Source organism: Aethalodelphis obliquidens, unplaced genomic scaffold (assembly GCF_003676395.1).
Source record: "Aethalodelphis obliquidens isolate GAN/ISIS:26980383/991018 unplaced genomic scaffold, ASM367639v1 scaffold2, whole genome shotgun sequence".
Lineage (NCBI taxonomy): Eukaryota > Metazoa > Chordata > Mammalia > Artiodactyla > Delphinidae > Aethalodelphis > Aethalodelphis obliquidens.
The window spans coordinates 23,302,148-23,321,062 of record NW_020837946.1 but is presented as its reverse complement, the minus strand read 5'-3'; the positions used below and the strand labels follow the sequence as shown (position 1 = coordinate 23,321,062).

Here is an 18,915-nt window from a genome sequence, read left to right as displayed (position 1 = left end):
TCTATGAATTCAGTATGATTTTGATTGTATTTTACAGGTGGGAGAATACAGCTTAGAAAGTTTGTTAAGTAGCTTGACTAAATTCACATACTAGTATGTAGTAAAGCTGAATTGTGAGGAAAAGCCAAGATTTTCAATCCTGACATTTATTTCACATGGGGAGCTTTAAAATAAAATAAATACCAATGTCAGAGCCTCTCTTTCAGAAATTATTACTTAATTGGTCTGGGGTGGGGCTTGGTGGTATTGGTATGGTTTAAAAAGCTACATGGTAATTTCAACATGTCCTTAGAGTTGAGACCATTGACCTGTCAAAGCACCTTACTGAGAGTTTAGCTTTGCCCTCAAATTGTACCTTGTCAGTACAAAGGAATGATAATGGTTATGTAGCTTGAAGAATAGTTTTAAGATTTATTTTCCTTCCTCTATGCACTGTCTTTATTTAGGTATCCTGTATTTACCTTTCTGATCGTGCCTGCCAATTTATTGGCTATTGTCTCCTGGAATGTTTCAGTATACAGGCTGGGTTATAAAGGGTCTTAACGTTTTGCCTCTGCAAGTGCATCTATATTTAGATAGGATTGCTGTTACTAGACCTTTACTGCTCTTGTAAATCTCCTTTTAAAATAGTTGTTCAGTTATTATTATATTTCCCTATATATCAAACAGGTTGTAGTTGATTAGGTTTATTAAATGCCTTGTATTAGTTTTATATAATGATCGGTTTAACAGTGGTTATACAAGTTGCTGTAGATAATAAGTTCATGGTTCTAGATATTTCCATGTAGTCAAAAAATTATACTCAGAATGGATCCTGCTCCACCTTGCTATGTTTTCCAACATAATAATTTATCCTACCTCCATTTCCAGCCCAAGCAATATTATTAAAATGAGGTACCATCACAACGATAGGAAAAGGGGCAAAAGGCATAAATATACAGTTGAGAGAAAATGAAGTACAAAAAGAAATACAAAAATAGTTAATCTAATCAATTCATTGGCAAAACACCAATGAAATAGTTTTATATATGAATTAGCAACAGTTTTTTCAGACTTTTTATCATGTAATTACATATTTATTATTTTATTGTTTATGGCGTCCTGATGCTAGAATGCAAGTTCCACAAGGTCTACTTTGGTCAGTGATATATTGTAAGAGCTGAAACCAGTGCCTGCCCTGAAATAGACACTCAATAATAAATATTTGTAAGAGAAAGAAATATGTGCATGTGTGAATGTGCCCATAGCAAAGATGTGGTACATTGTATATATCACTATATAACTGGCAGGGGTGTGAATTCATGTAACAATTCTAAAGAGCAATCCATGAAGAGGTATCATGTTTTTTGTTAAATGTTAATTTTATTTGGATTATTATTTATTTATACTTCTAAATTGTGAGTGCAGATTTATAGACAGAAAACCTTGTTCACAGCATCGATAATCATGAGGCAAACAAATATAGCTGATGTTAAGTAAAATATGACATTTATCATTCTTTCAAAATAGACTAAATACTGTGAAAATGCAGTAATATAATGTTAAATGAAAAATGGAGGGTGGATAATAGAGCATGGTTCCAGTTTTGTAAAAATTGAGAAAGAGAGGCAGACAAATTCTTAAACAAGGGTGATAATAGTAATTATACCGGGGTGGTAAGAATAATTTTAATTTTTTTCTTTGTAATATTATAAAATGCATAAAATTTCTATAAGGATGTATATTACTTTCTTGATCAGAAAAATACTTCAGTTATGAAAATTGGCTTTATCATTTTCCAACTCTGAGGATATAATAAAGAATCTGTTGCAATGTAACCTCCACAAGGGCAAATCTTTTTTTTTGCGATACGTGGGCCTCTCACTGTTGTGGCCGCTCCCATTGCGGAGCACAGGCTCTGGACGCGCAGGCTCAGTGGCCATGGCTCACGGGCCCAGCCGCTCCGCGGCATGTGCGATCTTCCCGGACCGGGGCACGAACCTGCGTCCCCTGCATCGGCAGGCGGACTCTCAACCACTGCACCACCAGGGAAGCCCAGGGCAAATCTTTTTATCTGCTTTGCTCATTGGTGGATTCCCTATGCCTAGAATAATGTTTGGGATAAAGTAGCACTCATAAATATTTTTTGAATAAATGAATGAGTGTGCAAATGAATAGTATGTCTCCCTCTTTTAAAGGCAGTTTTAAAGTGTTAAGGGTAAGCGGATTGATTACTTCCTTTTTGTGTAGAATTGAACCATTAATCCATCCATCATTAAGTGTTAATTAAGTGCTATTCATAGCATGTCTTCTTTCCACTGAGGAGAGACCACTTTGTCATGGGCTGAAAATGATCTTTTATCTCTCGTTAGAGTTTGCTGGGTGGGGAGGGAAATGAGCAACACATGGAAGATGTCGATTCTAATGTATGTGAGATTTAAAATGATTATGACAGAAATTTTTTATCTTTAGTAAGTACCTTTAATTTAGCCCTATGTCCTCAGATTTAAAGAAAACCGTAATTATCAATTAATAAATGTTATTTTGTTATCCAATTAAAATGTGTTTAGTTCCCCACTTATAGAGAACAAAAGGAGTATAAAAATAATCACAGATTTTGTTGATGTTACTGTTGGGGATGGAAACATTGCAAAAGGACAATAGACCAATAATATAAGACAATGCTATATTGTGCTTCATTGTAATTCAATGAGGGGATTTTTTTCAAGTAATTTTTACCGTGTAGTATGCAGTTTAGATTTATGCAAGTAGATATATGCCTTATTTAAAATTTTATGTTTTTTACATATTTTCTCAAAACTAAAATCAGGAATAAGGAATTTAAGGTAAATCCTGATGGATTATAATAGTAGCATTTATATTCTAATATAATATTAAATAAAACTGTATCAGTGTTTGTAATGAGTTGTCTATTTTACACAGAACTCTTGCTATATTTTTTTCTCTAGGATTCAGTGTTTCCCTCTGATATGCAACCAAATCCAAACCTGTGTTTATGCAAAGAAAATATTTGTCCAGCAAAATTTGACTACAAGCTGAATGACATATTTAGACTTCACGAACTTCCAGTGAGCTGGTAAGATTCTTGATGTTTTATTAATAGCTTTGAGATTTTATTGTCATGTCTAAATTTTGATACTCTTATAGCTGTTTATGGTCAAAGTGTTTTGCTCTTAGCCTGTTTCTGAAATTGCTACTTATAGCACTGAAAGAATCCTCTTAAAGCTGTTGCAAGAGTCTCAAAACTAACTGGTTTAGGCACTTGGTGGCAGTACAGCCTAAGTGCACTACTGTGCATTTTTAATGTAGAGGTTGCAGTTCTGGCTTAAAATAAAGCACAGATTGTTTTTAGAGAGGTTTGTAGGATTTGTTTTAAAAATAGGATCTCAGCAGCTATGCATTTCATTTGATTATTTTACTTAAAATTTTATCAGTGTATGTTTTTTTCCACATTAACACATTATTTTGTTTTGTTTTGAGGACCATAGTTTTGTGAACCATAATCACATCAGTTTAAAAGCAAAACTTATTACTTGCTAATAAGTTTTATGAATCTGCATATTTACATTCATAGGAAACATTTTAAATCTTATAAAATTTATACTACTCCTATTCAGAGTGTTTGAGAAAAATATTTCTGTGGAGAATCAGTAAATATACATTCTACAGTAAATTTCTATGGTACTTTAAAATTTTACTAAGTGGTCAGCTTTTGTAAATAATCATGGATACATCATTTTGATTATGGTTTAGGTAAGTAATATTGTTTTCTTGTATTTGTTCATATAATCCCAAGTTTATATTATTGATTTTTAAGAAATTTGTACAAAGATGTATAGCAAACATTATGTAATTGCTCCTCTTATACTTAATGAGGAAAAATGTCTCAGAAGAGGATGTTAACCAACTCTAATAACCTACACTTAACTGTGGTGAGGTTTTTCTTGTTTTGTTTTGTTTTATTTTGCAAAGTTTACCTTGCTTTTGATGACTGTATGTATATTCACTTTCTAAGACCTATTTGTTTGATTATTTTCATGTAGCAAGACTCTGCCATGACCAAAACCAGTAGGTTAATGAATTGAAAAGATCTGTTAGTAAAAGGAACCATAATAATGATACATTCATACCTTAAGTATTCTATTTCAACTTAAAACAGTTCATTTGCATTCACATGACAGTCTTTTGATGTAAGGCCATGGCTTTTTCTTTCCTTAAGTGACTGTTGATTGGAATTCTACATCATATTTCTTGCATAAGCTATACCAATAATGTATCGCTAACAATTTTATGATTTTCTTAATCTGAAACAAGAACTTCAGACGCTCAGAAGATGATCTCCTCACATTTCCATGGCATTAATTTAATTTTCATTGATAGCAATTCTTCTTATCACACTTATATTTCATCACCTTGATTAGTTTTTAATTACATTATAGTAGCAAATGCAACTGGCTTATGAGGTTTAGTAACAAACTCCTCTGACTCTTTGTGATAGTGGACCTTAGCTGGTGGGAGTGGCTTGTGCTGGTCTGCTGGGGCATGGTCTGGAAGCTCTGAGCAGTCAGGGCACTGCTAGCACAGCCAGAGTGTTTTACAGAGAGAATGGGAAATGTTGACCAACGATTAAGTGGAGGTTAAGGGAAAAGCATTTACTAAATGAAAATGTGGAGAAGAGAAAGAGGGAAACATTTGACTCTTAGTCAGAAGCAAAGTCTGGATTCCAGATTAATTTATTTGCAGACTTTGGAAAGACAGCTGCCCTGATAACTACTACTGCAACCCAGGGAATAATTTCTCTGTCATAATCTTCACTAGTTAGCCCATGAGGAGAGAAGATTCTAGCATTATGAGTTAGGCAGAAAAAAAAGCAAAAAAAAGAATTGTGAGTAGAAAACTAATCACTAATCTTCTAGTGTAACATACCTCAAAGGAAAATTAAGCTGTGACTTTGGGCCAACTCATTTACCTGGGCCTTTTTTTGGCCTGTTTCTTCTTTTCCAATTTGTCTCAGTTTCGCTTCTTTATACCGCCATTTCTTCTTGGTCACAGGTTTGTTTTTCTCTCTCCCACCTATTTTATTCTACTACTTTCTCTGTACTCTCATTCTGTACCACCAATCCTTAACTAGCCATAATATAAAATTCAACTGTAAATTTCTAGTGTTTCTCAGATAATTTCATATTCTCTGTTCTTAATTTAAAACTGAATCACCCCGCTCCCACCACCCCATATACACACACAGAGGTTTGGTACTTTATAGGTCTTTAATAGTATAATGTTTATTGACTCAATTATGTTTCTTTAAAGAATAAAAAATGTTTTTTGTTTTATAAGTAACTGTGAATTTATTTATTTTGTTTTTCAATTATCATCAGTGGAAATAAAGTTCTTCCTCTATGGTATATAGGTTCCTTAACTTCATCAAAATAACAATGATAGTAATGACAATGATCATGAACGAATATCAATAATAACAATAAACTGTTTTACAAAGCATCTTTCAATGCCAAGATTCAGCTATTTTTCCCCCAGCTCTCTCTCTCCATATATATATATTTTTTTTCTTTTTTTCTCTCTCTCTTACACACACACACACACACACACGCACACAGATGAGGCTCAGAGACCTTGAGAAACACAGAGAAAAATTTTGTATCAGGTCTGGTTAACTCAAAAGCAGACCATAAAACAGTGAATGAACCACAGGGTATTTTATAGAAAAAGCCCAAGGAAATAGTTTCTATTTTTACAATGAAGCATACAGGTATGTCAGTAACATACAACTATATAACCTATGAGTTTGGCCAAGATACTTTTTTCCCCTGACAAGCTTGACGTAGGATAATTGCTTTAAACTTAAGTATTAAAATAATTAATTAGATTGTGTTTAAGTGGAGAATTTAATTGTGCGTTCTTTCCCTGGAAAACACAGATTTACTAAAAGGTATTTTAGTATATTTTTCCAACAAGGTTATAATAAAATAAATGCATATTAAATTCCAGATAATTAAAAGAATTTTAATGTCTTACTAATTTGCATTTTTATAGAGTGCAGTTTCATAGGTTGAAGAACCAGAAGGATTTTAAATCAGATTAGTTAACAGAGTTTTTAAGTTCTGAGATAGATGTCTTTCTCCTACTTTCACAGGATGGTTCCCATCAGCCTAGAAAATATACTCCAGTAACTCCTATTAGTTTAAAAAAAAGACTTTTTCTTGAACCTACAACCCCCCACCAAACCTATGCTGTTTTTCTAGAAGCTGCTCTGCTCACTTTCAGTAAAAAAGTTGACAGTACTGCTGACTGAGCTAACAGCTTCCACTTGCGCTTCCATTCTCCCCTCCAGTGGAGCTCCCTTCCTTTCCTCTGCTCTGGAAGTAACTCTTGTCAGTCATTCCCTGCTTCGGTGTCCACCGCCAGTGGCCACTTCTCCATTCTCATTTTCCTCTCCTCTCAGCTGCAGTCAATACAACCACCACCTCTGCGTTTACTCTCCTGACTCCCATTATTTGCATGGTCCTGGTCTTCCTGCTGAGTCCCAGGCTGTCCTACTCAGTGCCTTCTCAGCAGGCTGCTTCGCTTCTCCTAGACTTCCAGTTGATAAATTGCCCCAGGCTCAGCCTCAGAGCTTCATTTTTTCACTGTCTGCATCTTCTCAGGTGGCCTCTTCCAAGCTCAGACTTTAAACACTCTCCATATAGTGATAGATAATCACCTTGGGAATATCTCTACCATTGCCATCTCTCTTGAGTTTGAATATCGAATAGACTTCTCCGAATTATCATGCTCAGGAAGAACTCTTATTTTCCCTCAGAAAAATGGGTCTCCTGATCTTCCCCATTTTTGCAAAAGCAAAATGTAAACTTGTATTAATTTACTAAAGCTAAAAGCCTAGGAGTAGTTTTAACTACTCATTCTCTCACCCTGCAATTCCCACCATTAAATCTAAGAGTAAGTCTGATAGGCTTTTCCTCCAGAAAATATTTACATTTTCCCACTTCTCTCTATCTATATTACCATGACCATCTCTCTTGCTATTGCAAAAGCCTACTAATTCACCCCACGTTACCCAGCAATTCACTTACTTCACAATAGCCAAACTGATCTTTTAAAAATGTAAATCAGATAAGATTCGCTGCTTTTGGTACAATAATGTCTTCCCCTTGTTTTAAAGTAAGATCCAAACTTCTTACTGGGGCCTACAAGGCTCTGCAAGTTGGGACTCCTGCCCTCCTCCCATTGTGTTGACCACATGCGCTCCCCTGCTTCCTTGCCCAGGACTCTCAGCTACCCCGTCTTCTCACTATTCTGCAAACATGCCTCACTTCTCTCTGCCCCCAGGTCTTTACACTAGCTCTTCCCTCTACTTGTGTTGTTACTTCTCCAGTTTGTGCACACCTGGCTCATTCTTATCTCTAAAATCTCAGTTCAAATAACACCTCCTTGGAGAGGCAGTTCCTGAAATATGTGACTAATGTTTTACTCCTCATTCCTCCAGTCACTGTCAGTCCTATCATTCTACTTAATTTCCACCATGGTTTTTAGTAGGCATGCAGCATAAATTTTAAAGTACTTTATAAAAATAAAAAAGTACATGAAATCTTAGTATTTTTCTAGTTTATGGGTGGCTAGAGACTAGCTAGATTCTCACCAATTCAGTTTCCTCCTCCCTGGGCCCACTGGAAGATCTTATCTCCCATTCTTCTGAAGTGTGTTAACCCTTAAGACCCCCATTGGGATTCTCTGCTGTCTCTGACTTCATCCTCATAGCTGGAATCAGAGGACTTTGAAAGTGACAAACTGTGTGCTAGAAGGCACGTGGATCTCTGAGTCATGTGTGCTTGGAGAGTTCTCCAACCTTCATCATGCTTTGTGTGAGGTACTGCTTTAATTGCCCTGACTAATGCACTATATTTTTGTGGAAATGGATGAGTTAGGCTCTATAAGATGAGTGGAATTTTAAAAAAAAACAGACTGAAGGTACTTTCACATTCATTCTACAAAAATTTATTGAGCATTTATCAGACACTATTCTGGACAATTAATTAAATACATAGAAATCTGTTCCCAGGAAGCTTACATGTGTTACAGGGAACAAGTAATAAACAGTAGTGAACACGTATATGCTATAGTATGTTTGATGACCATAGTGCTATAGAGAAACACAAAGCAGACAGAGGGAAATGGAATAGAGGTTCCTGTTGGCTTGAGGTTAAACACAGAGGCCAGGGCTGTTCTGAGAAGGTGATGCATAGTGAAAACCTGAAATGGGTGAGGAAGTGATACATGCAGAGAATAAGGAAGACGGTTAGAGGTGAGAGAACAACGAATGCAAAGCCCTTGAGGTGGGAACATGTCCAAAATGTTCCAACAAGGAGTCCAGTATAAACAGAGTAAGTGAGCTTGCAGAAGAGGAGGAGAAAACTAAGTTAGGTATTTGGGGACCAGAGAGAGTGTGACTTAGGGCCTTATAGATCATAGTAAGGAGGATTGTGAATTTTATTCTGAGAATGTTGGAAAGTTTTTAGAGGATTTTGAGAAGAATTATGCAATTTGGCTTATATAACAACAAGAGGCTCTGACTACTGTATGGAAATTAGACTGTCAATGGGGGTTAAGGGTAGAAGCTGGCAGACTAGTTAGGAGCTATTTCAATAATTCAAGAGAACTGTAAAGATTTCCTGGCCTAGGATGATAGTGTTATAGAGGCTAAGTGGTAAGAATTTTTTTGATGAGAGAGTGAGCAGGATTTTTGGGTTGGCAGGATGTCGGGTGAGAGAGAGGGCAATTAGGGTTGACCTCAAGGTTTATGGTCAGAGCCAGTGAAGACAGAGTGGCCGTTAATTTCAAGGCTAAGGGAGAGCCAGGTTTGGAATGTGGGGTTTGGCATGTTAAGTTTGGGAGGCCTATTAAACTTCCAAGTGGACTTAGATGTGGATGGGACCCTTAGATTCTCCTGTGAACACAGTTCATAGCTATGTGTGCTCCCTGGCAAGTGGTTAGGTTCATGTCAGTACTATTCCATGCACTTCCACGGAAGCAGTCACCAGAAATGGAAAAAGTGACTAAGTACCTTTTAATGCAAAAAAAATGGGTGTTATAGAAATGTAATTTTTTAGCATGGGTCAATATTTCTCATCTTGTTCTGGCTATAAATTATATATGTTTATAAAAACCACGATTATATTCTAAAATGTGAGTTTCCAAATTAAATATTAAATTCTTTTTATAACTATACATTTAACTGGCATTTTACAATGTATATTTATAATAAGCTTAAGTCATAGTGTAATTTTTATGCTGTTTTTATCCCCAAACAGACAAGCAATATATTAGAGCAAAGTGTATATTTAAACTTTGAATTATCAAAGGAAAATAACTTATAGTTTCTTGAAGCATCAAAAAATTCTCCTTAGAAGGGTAATAATTATATTCAAATAAAAATATTTGTAATCATTTCTTACAAGTAGTGTACAGAATACTTTAAAACATTTTCTATAATATGAAGATATATTGTGCTGGTTTTGTAATTTACTGTCAAAGTACTAAGGTATTCAGTTAGCTTCCATTAAATAATGATAATATTTATGGCCTAAACTTTTAAGAAGGAAAAGGTACATGAATTTACAGTAAATGTAAACATATATTTTTATGACCCATTTATCTTTTTAGGTGTGTTCCATAAATAAATACATCATTTAATTAGGAGATTAGATTTTCAATTTATTTCGGATTGTCTTTAGTGCCTTTGCACGTATCTGTCTTCAGCTTTAAACTAAGTTTGTTTAGGCACTTTGGATTTGTTGAGCAGCTGTCATCTTCCAGAAGGTGCCCTGATTTGTTTTGTGGATCAACTTACAGCTAAAATTATGGAAAGGTCTTTTCATTGGTCACAGATGATGCACAAAGCATTTTCAGTTCCAGTGCTGCATAGACTCACAGAGATACTGACAGTTACCCTTCTGGGGCTATAACAGTTTTTCATTCTGTTTTAATTATCCAGATCCATAATAATAACCACAGTGACCTACAAGAAGGTATTGTTGGGCATATTATAATTATATATAGCAATTATATGTAGCACCAACAATGCATAAAAATCCCACTTATTAACTAAGGCTGGTAAAAATGAAATTATGCTAGTCTCCCTTAGGACATAGCTTCACTTTTTGGAAAAAAAACAAACAAACAACTAGTCCTTCAGTTTTTACATAAAACTTTTTCTGGAGTATATTATTATGATGAGGAAAGTCAAATTTCATGGAATGATAATGCAATCATAATTTTGCAATAAATATGGAAACTATCTCTCACTCTACTTTCTTGCTTAGCTGCTTACTAGTATTTCCTATTATCTACTGTGTAATAGAAAAAGAAATGGAAGTTAAAAGCAAAGGTTAATCTTTGTAATACAGAATGTCAGGCAAGATGGTTTAGGACAAGTATCAATATATTTCTTTTTCTTTTTAACAATTTATTTAGTGTTTCAAACTATATCATATTCACACATATACTAATAATTCAGTTTAAAAGTTAGAGATGACAAGATTTGATGAAGTACAAGTAATCAGTGGTTTCAGCAATTTTTGTCATTACTTGGGGTGTCTCACCTAAACTTGCCAAGACCTTGTCTTTAATCCGTACTAAATTGATGCAGATGAAATGATATCCCATAATTTATTTTTTTCTTGCTGTTCATAGTTATATGGTGAATGAGCTGTAAATATCAGTGCTTGTGCCAGTAGGTTTAAATCTTAAACTAATTTTGGCAATTTTTTATGTGGCTACTATCAATAGTGTTTTATAATCTAAGGGACATAATAAAACTTTTTATTAGATGTATACATCCAACATATGTAATAATATTTGTACTTTGAATCCAACCTTAATTTAAAATTACTGACATCATCCCAAGGCAATCGCTAGTAACTCAGAGTACCTTATAAAATAGGACACTTCAACTTGCGTGTCTTGTGAGCACATCAAACTTAGTAGTTCTCAAAGCCAATTCCCTCTTCTACCATCCCCTCCCCTCCACCTTCACCTTCACCTTCTTCTTTCTCCCATTTTGGTTTGTGTCATTCATTATCATCCATATAGTTACCTAAGATGATCTGTGAATCTTAGGTCCTCCTGACCACTTACTATCACATTCAATCAGTCACTTAAGTCTGTGTATTCTGTATCCAAAATGAGTTGTGCACTATTCATTTCTCACAGTCCATCAACTGTCACTTAGGCTCCCCCAACAGCCTCCTACTCATCTCTCTACCTCCAGTTGTTCCTTCAACTTTAATTTATCCTCTTTACTGCCATTATAGTAATCTTTCTAAAGTGATCTGATATCTTATTTCTGCTTTAAAATTTTTAATTATATTTTAAGCCCTCAAGACACACTTGGCTCTTCCCAATCTAGCTCCAGCCTATTTTTCTATCTCTTACTGTACCGCTAGCCTCTATACCACTATGCTCTAGACTCAGTGAAGTCTTTTCAGATGTTCATGTCTTAGCCATGTTCCTTTGACTGGAATGCATTTTGCGCCTTTTTCTATTTGTAAATATCAAGAAACCTAAAGAAACCCCCACCTATAAATCAAACCTCCTTTCTACCCTCGTGGTACTAGATGCATAATATAATAAAGGGGCATATAGAACAGGTCCTATTAAATCCCAAAGATGATATATTTATATGTTTATGTCTCCCAAACCCTCAGCAAGGACTCTTGAGAAAACAGACCGTGTCTGATCATGAACAGCCCCTGACATACAGGAGGTGCCTGGTGTGTGTTGAAGGAATGAATGCATGGATTGAGTGAATATTTTGTGTGCAGTCATATTTCCAGAGCCAACTTTCATATTTTTATAATTTTTTAACGTCTTTACTGGAGTATAATTGCTTTACAATGGTGTGTTAGTTTCTGCTTTATAACAAAGTGAATCAGCTATACATATACATATATCCCCATATCTTCTCCCTCTTGCATCTCCCTCCCACCCTCCCTATCCCACCCCTCTAGGTGGACACAAAGTGCTGAGCTGATCTCCCTGTACTATGCATATAGCCAACTTTTAAAATTATATTATCCACTTATAACGTAGGTATCACTTGATGTCACCCTGTCAGTTTCTGCACTGGGACTCATTAAATAACTCTCCTGATGGCCATTTTGGAGTGTACTTATCAGCTGAGCCATGCTGAGATCCCATCTGCCACCAGTATAAGTTCGGATACTTTATGTTCAAAGTGACTGAAAAATACAACATAAATTGGTTAAAAGATGAAAGGGAGTTATTGGATCAATAAACTGAGAAGATCAGAAGTAGGAGTGGCTTCAGGTCAAGCTTAATTCAGTGTTTAAAAATATCACTAAGTACCTGATTTCACTGTTTTTTGTTTATTCTGCCTTTTGTATTAGCATTGTCCTCAGACTCCAGGTTCTCCTTTCAGTGGAGCAAAATGGCTGAAGTGGTTCTAGACTTCATATTCTTTCACAACGCCATCTAGGGAAGGGTCTCCTTCCATAGCTCTTAAAGAAAGAGAATGGAAGTTCTCTTTCCTGCAAGTTTAGGCAAGTACTACCCTGTGTCTCATTGACTGGTTGGATTAAGTGCCGTCCCATAGTTGAATATTGTGACGAGGAAAATGGTCACTATCCTGATATAAAAAAATCAGTACTTAAGATGGGGATGGTATCAATCCACATAGCTGATAATAAAGGGTGGGCGGCTCCAAAAAAAATAAAAAGCCTGGTTGTTGTTAAAAGGAATGGATGCTGAACAAGTCTCAACTACATGATGCAGTTTCCCATCTCTGCTAGGTTTCATGGTAATCAGTGCTAACCAGTCCCTTGTTCCCTAATTTGTAGTATATTCCCATGGGTTCCAACTAGTGTCTCTGGGTGTTTTCTCTGTTACCAGTTTTGAAGGTCCTCTTGTAATATTTAGCATTGTGTAGTAAAAAGAAAATTGCCACAGGTAATCATGCAAGCAGCCATTTATTTGGCAACACTTGTCAAATGTACTCAGGACATTGGTCTATGACCTGGACAGATCAAGAAAAAGAAAACACTTCCCAGGCTGTAAGGATTCAATGAAATGGTCTACATAATAGTACATGGCATTATTCCTGGAACATGATATATACTCAGTAGATGTTCTGCCCATCTGCTGTCTCTATCCTCTTCCTCTGACCGGGTCTCCTCTCACCAATGTAGTGACCTGAGACAGGGCCCCTTTTACATACAAAAATAGAGTTAAGCCATTCTTCAATTACTAACCTGGACCTGTAAGTATTGTACACCTATTGAGCTTCACCTTTGAATTCTGATGCTGTTTGACTGAAAACTGGTAATTTGTGGTCAACATGACTTGCTGTGCCACCTGAATCTCTGTTGCCATCTGCTTAAGCTCTAACCTGTGATTCTAGAACTAAGTCTTTTTTCAGATCTGATCATTCTTTACTCCTTCATTTTTTTAAAAAAAGTTACAGTAATGCATTGTAAGAAATGACAGTTTTAGATAGAGAAGTAGATTACTCATTTGACTGGAGCAAGATCTTCAGGAAAAATAAACGATTTACACTTTAAGCTTACTAAATAGAAACAGTATCCATCACATTGTGTGCTTTTCTCCAGTAATTTAAATGATAAATGAAAGTAAATTCCCACAGCCTTTGACTGACTGTTGATATTTTCTATAAATATTTCTAGGTGGAGGAGACCAAAATATTTACCACATCATAAACATGGTTCATAAATATCTCTGAGGAATTCACTATGACTTATTAAACCTTTGCCTGAAATCTTTGGTGCAATTATAAGAATTAAGGTCAAAAACAGAGAAGAAAAAGAGATGAGCAGTTTTAGTATATATAGCCCTTTAATGGTTTATAGTTTTCTATTTGGTTATAACTTAAAAGATGTTCAGTGGAATTTGAGTGTATAATGGATATTTTAGATGTTGATGATATAACTATACCCTTATTCTTAGAAATGGTACATGCTCTTTGTTATATTGTCCTCTGTAAAACCTCAGAATGGGTTGTTGGTGGTGCATTTCACAGAGGACAAAGTTTGGGTGGAGGTGGTCAATGTGATACCTGTGAGCCTGTGAGTTGTATGTGCCTGTGAGACATCAAACTAATATGGATCTGGAGTTCAGAGGTGATAATAGACTGAAGATTAAAGATGTGATTCATCTTCATATATATATGACAGTAAGTGATCAGGATGGAGGAAATGTTTGAGGGTAAGAGGGAAAAGAGTAGAAGACCTTAAAATGGAGCTTGAATTACTCATTTAATGAGTAAGTCAAAAGGATGTGAAAGAAGAAAGTAAAAGGATAGGCAGATAGGACCACTGAAATCAGAAAGCAATGTGTCATGGAAAACTAAATGGGAGACATGGTCAACAATCCTGAATGCCACTGCGAGGTCAAGTTGATTTGGTCTAAAAATATACCTGCAATATTACAAGTCACCTTAAATATTACAGAGTCACTTTTTCATGGGGATAGTGGTAAAACGAAATTGGCCTTAGTTAATTAGTGAATTGGAAATGAAAAATTGAATACAATGAGTTCAGTTAATCCATACATAATTCTCAGGTATGTTTCATACAGAAAGAACTTCTCTGATCCACTAGGGAATAATCCACATTATTCCCTTCATAGCACTGTGTTTCTTTTCTTCATAGTTTAAACCTCAAAGCTCAACTTATTTTTAATAATTTGTCTCTTTCATGCAAAGCTATCTTATTTGGTATTCAGATATTTACACATTGACTTATATTCAGACTGACTGGAGAGAACAATTGCATATGATGTTATTAGCTTTTTATGTCAACTAAACCAGGATGGACAGCTCAGGTAGGGACCTGGATTTTCGAGCAGGAATGAATTTCAAATGCCACTACTTTTGAAATATCAATCAAAAGCTAACATGATTTGAAGGCCAATTTCAGAGAAAATACCATTGTTTCCAGATTCAGAAAATAAATATATTTAAATAAATCACTTAGTGTCTTCTTAAACTATAATCCTGCATTTTTGGTTGTAGTGTTTTGAAGTAAACTAGTTCTAAAAGCAAAATTTGATTTAAGGAAACAAATGTAAGGTTCTTCTACTGTATAATTATTATTTCTTTTATTTAAAAATTTTTCTTTAAACCCAAAGCACATCGAAATGGATTGTTGCTGCTAGGAAGGGCCTTTATATCATGATTCATTTTTCCCTGGGATTTCTTATCCTTGACATAGTAATACTTTCCTAGTACTGTATTTTAAATTAAAATTTTTCTACCGTCAAGCTTAAATTATTCTGGAGATACTTCTTACCTTTCAAAAGTACAATGCTGTGTTTCCTTTAGGGTCTCATGTTCATTCTAGTCTCATCTTTGATAGACATAAAGTAATAGATTAGGGCTATATAAAATAGAGGAACTGATCTATAAATATAAAAATATAGTGTATTTTTTCCAAACTTTTATTTTTTATTAAAATATTTGTACTCACAATACTTTGATTCTAAGTTTTGTTTTATTTGTGAAGCCCAATAAAACATTATAGATGTGTAATTTTCCTTTCACGTTTAGGAGAAAAATGAAATAAAATACTATTATATTTTTGTTACAGAGAAGTACAGATTATATTTTAGCTTGATTAGCTAAAATGGCTTTTAATATATAAAAATCAGAGTTAAACTCTGTTATTGTGGGAATTCCCTGATGGTCCAGTGGTTAGGACCCTGAGCTTTCACTCCTGTGGGCCTGGGTTCAATCCCTGGTTGGGGAACTAAGGTCCCACAAGCTGCATGGTGTGGCAAAAAAAGAAAAAAATCTGTTATTGCAATGATGAAACAAATTTTCAATGGCATCGAAAAGTCAATAATAGGCAGAAATGCATATAAAGGGGGTAGAGCGTAATTTAAACAAAAAACAAACTAAACTTTTGGATAAGCTGGTATATAAATGTACTGATTCTACTCCAAACATGTAGTATGGTAAATGTGGCTGAGTCATTCTCTACTCTGGATGTAGTACTTTGAGAAAGGGACCTCCAAGCTAGCTCTCCAGATATCTCTTTTATAACTCTGCCTCCAATCCATTCTTATACATGTCCTTAGGCAATTTTGAGCTTCATGGACTTATACAATAAAATTTTTTTTCTCACTAAAACCTGGACAATGGAGATTTTCCTATTTGGATAGCTTTCCTGGGCATCTTTTTTCCAAATGTTGACTCAGGAAATCTCAGCAAGTTAGGATTTACTTTTGTAACTCAGACATCTTTAACACATGACCTTTGAGGTTCTGAGAAGAGTTAAAAAAGAGTGAAATATCCCTGTGAGGGTTTCATGGCCAGCCCTGGGAGTATTACACATCTCCAGAACTTAGTCATATGGTATTGAATTAGCTGCAGTGGAGACTGGGCAACCTATGCTGAGGTTAGTAAGCACATAGAATCTCTGTCACATCATCTTTCTGTTTTATAATTAGGCTGATCCCCTTAATGTTTATGAAATGATTGCAGCAGCAAATGTATACACAATAGGAAAGAGAAAGAAATCCTCTCTTCCAACCATGGACTGTTGAGTTTTCCCTTATAGCTTTGGTCACAAAGCATATTGCTATATGGAGGAGAGTTCAATACCTGGACCAAAATCAGGATTCTATAAAGGAAGGTAGAAGTAGTGAATGAAGCCAAGCAGGTTGACTGTGAGTATGATAGAGAGCCAGGGCAGAATGGTATTGCCAAACCCAAGATAGAAGAGAGATTTGAAAAGATGGAGTGGCCGCTCTTTTGCAAAGAGTTCAATAATATGAGGATTTTAAAGAGGCTGATAGGAAAATTAGATGGTCCATAGTAAATTCAGTATAAGCAGTCCAAAAGAAACCAAGAGATTATTTCTCACATTGTGGTTTATTGAGGAGTGCATGGCTGCTGAGGAAATGCGCCCACGGTATTCACTTGTAATGCTGCCCTCCATGCAGTTGACTTTCCTAAATGAATATTTTATTCTCAATGAAGGTTTAGGCTAAATAATATAAAAATATTATAATTATGGTTTACTTCATTAAAAAAGTTCTATCGAAATTTAGCATAATGTCATTATTTTTTATTTTTAACTTTCTCAGTTCTCATAGATCTAAAGTGAAATATAATTTATAAAATTGAAATTATTTATGATAATACAGATACAAGTCTATGCTAATTGTGCTAATAACCCAGATAATTAATTATTATCCATTCCTAAAATGGAATCCCATTAAGTTATTTTACTATGATGGATGTAATCTTTTTGATAATATAAGTAATCTACACATTTTTCTAGGTTAATCACAGATGCTGTTCTAAAGCTGTGTTAATGTGATAAATTATAATAGTTCCCTTATTATCAGCATCAAGGGTCTTTAAAGGCTCTTAATAATCATATTCAAATTTTATCACTTAGAAGTAAATTGATTTTTTATTCGAAGTAAATATCTAAGATGACTTATTTTCTGCAAAACATAACTTGTATATAATCATGAAATGAACTAAATAAATATCTAACCAATAAATAGGTAGTTTATATTTGTAGATATCCATGTTATTTGAATCATTGTAAAAGTTACTTAAATTAGGTCTTCCTGATTTCTTACCTGGACTCAGTAGCCTCCTACTGATTTCTCCTACTTCCAATTCATCCTCCAAAATCACTAAATTCTTTCAAAACAGGAAAACCTACCATGTAGCATTTATATTTTACTATCATATTGACAACTTCCTGTTATGGAAAGATGAAAACTAAATTCCTCTGTACTTTGACCCCTACTTCCAACCCCTGCTTCCCTCAGTAGCTTCCTGTCCCCTTGCTCTCATACGGAGTGCTTCCTGAGCCATCCATGCTTGTGCATCTGCTCTGCCTAACACAAGCATAAGATGTGAATCAAAGAAATTATTGAAATATTAACTGATTTTTTTTTACCATGGCAGTCCCTTTTTCCTGTTGCCATTATCACAGTTGGAATAGTTTGGTGCTGTACTTCTGCACAGTGGGGGAAAATATGACAGAGAATTAGAGAAAGAGGAAAAAGAGAATCTTTCTTACTTAGGAGAACTTTGGCCCTTAGGTGAGCAGAAAAGGTTCCTGGAATAGTTAAATCACAGTGGAGAAACATAATGTGTTAAGAGCAGGGCCTACTCCCTTTCCCTTACCTCCAACTAATTTTGCGTGGTCCAAGAACACAAGAAATCTGTGCCCCATTTCCTAAGTATAGCCCTAGGGATGTGACAAGATTCCAGAAAAGAAACTGCTGCATGGTGTGTCTAGACAGACAACATCACAGCTTCAGCCCTTCAGCATGGAGTAGGAATTGCCCAATGATTCCTGTGTTCCCGATAATGGAACAGAAGTAGCAGAAAGAGAGCTACTGAACCAAAATAGGCCACAGAACAGGAACCAAAAGTTTTTATTGAGACTTCTGTGAACTATTAATGAATTATTTTAGTGATGCCAGAAGATATTTAGGTTCTTATGGTCTTATCTCCAGTGCTGTTATAAAATGGGACAACCTAAGAAATTTTGCTCAAAGAAACTCAGTTAAGACAGAGAAAGATAAAGAAGATACATTTCTTACTCACATGAAATTATACTCTGAAATTCACATCAGCTGTGAAAAGTTATACCTAGTTTTTTGTGTATTTAAGTAATGGTATAATAAAAATAATCAATTCATCACTAAGGCCCAATCATTTTTTTCTTTAATAGGTGCCCATACATTTTACTAAGGATTGATAACAAAATGAAGCCCAAGATCTTTTGTAACATTTCATTGTTTTCCTTGAAATATGAACTGACATTAAAGCTTTTTTACTTTTAAAGAAAATGATCTACATTTTTTACTTTCTGAGGAATGCCCCTGGGTTAAAAGTTG

At 35.1% G+C, this 18,915-nt stretch overlaps 1 protein-coding gene across 1 annotated transcript in view; it reads left to right on the top strand.

The window, feature by feature from the left end:
- SPAG16 (sperm associated antigen 16) overlaps positions 1 to 18,915 on the top strand; it is a 325,936-nt gene that overhangs the window by 140,187 nt on the left and 166,834 nt on the right. The window contains exon 10 of the mRNA XM_027122178.1: positions 2,949 to 3,076. Within this exon, the coding sequence (XP_026977979.1) occupies positions 2,949 to 3,076 (128 nt within the window). The remainder of the gene's footprint in view (positions 1 to 2,948; positions 3,077 to 18,915) is intronic.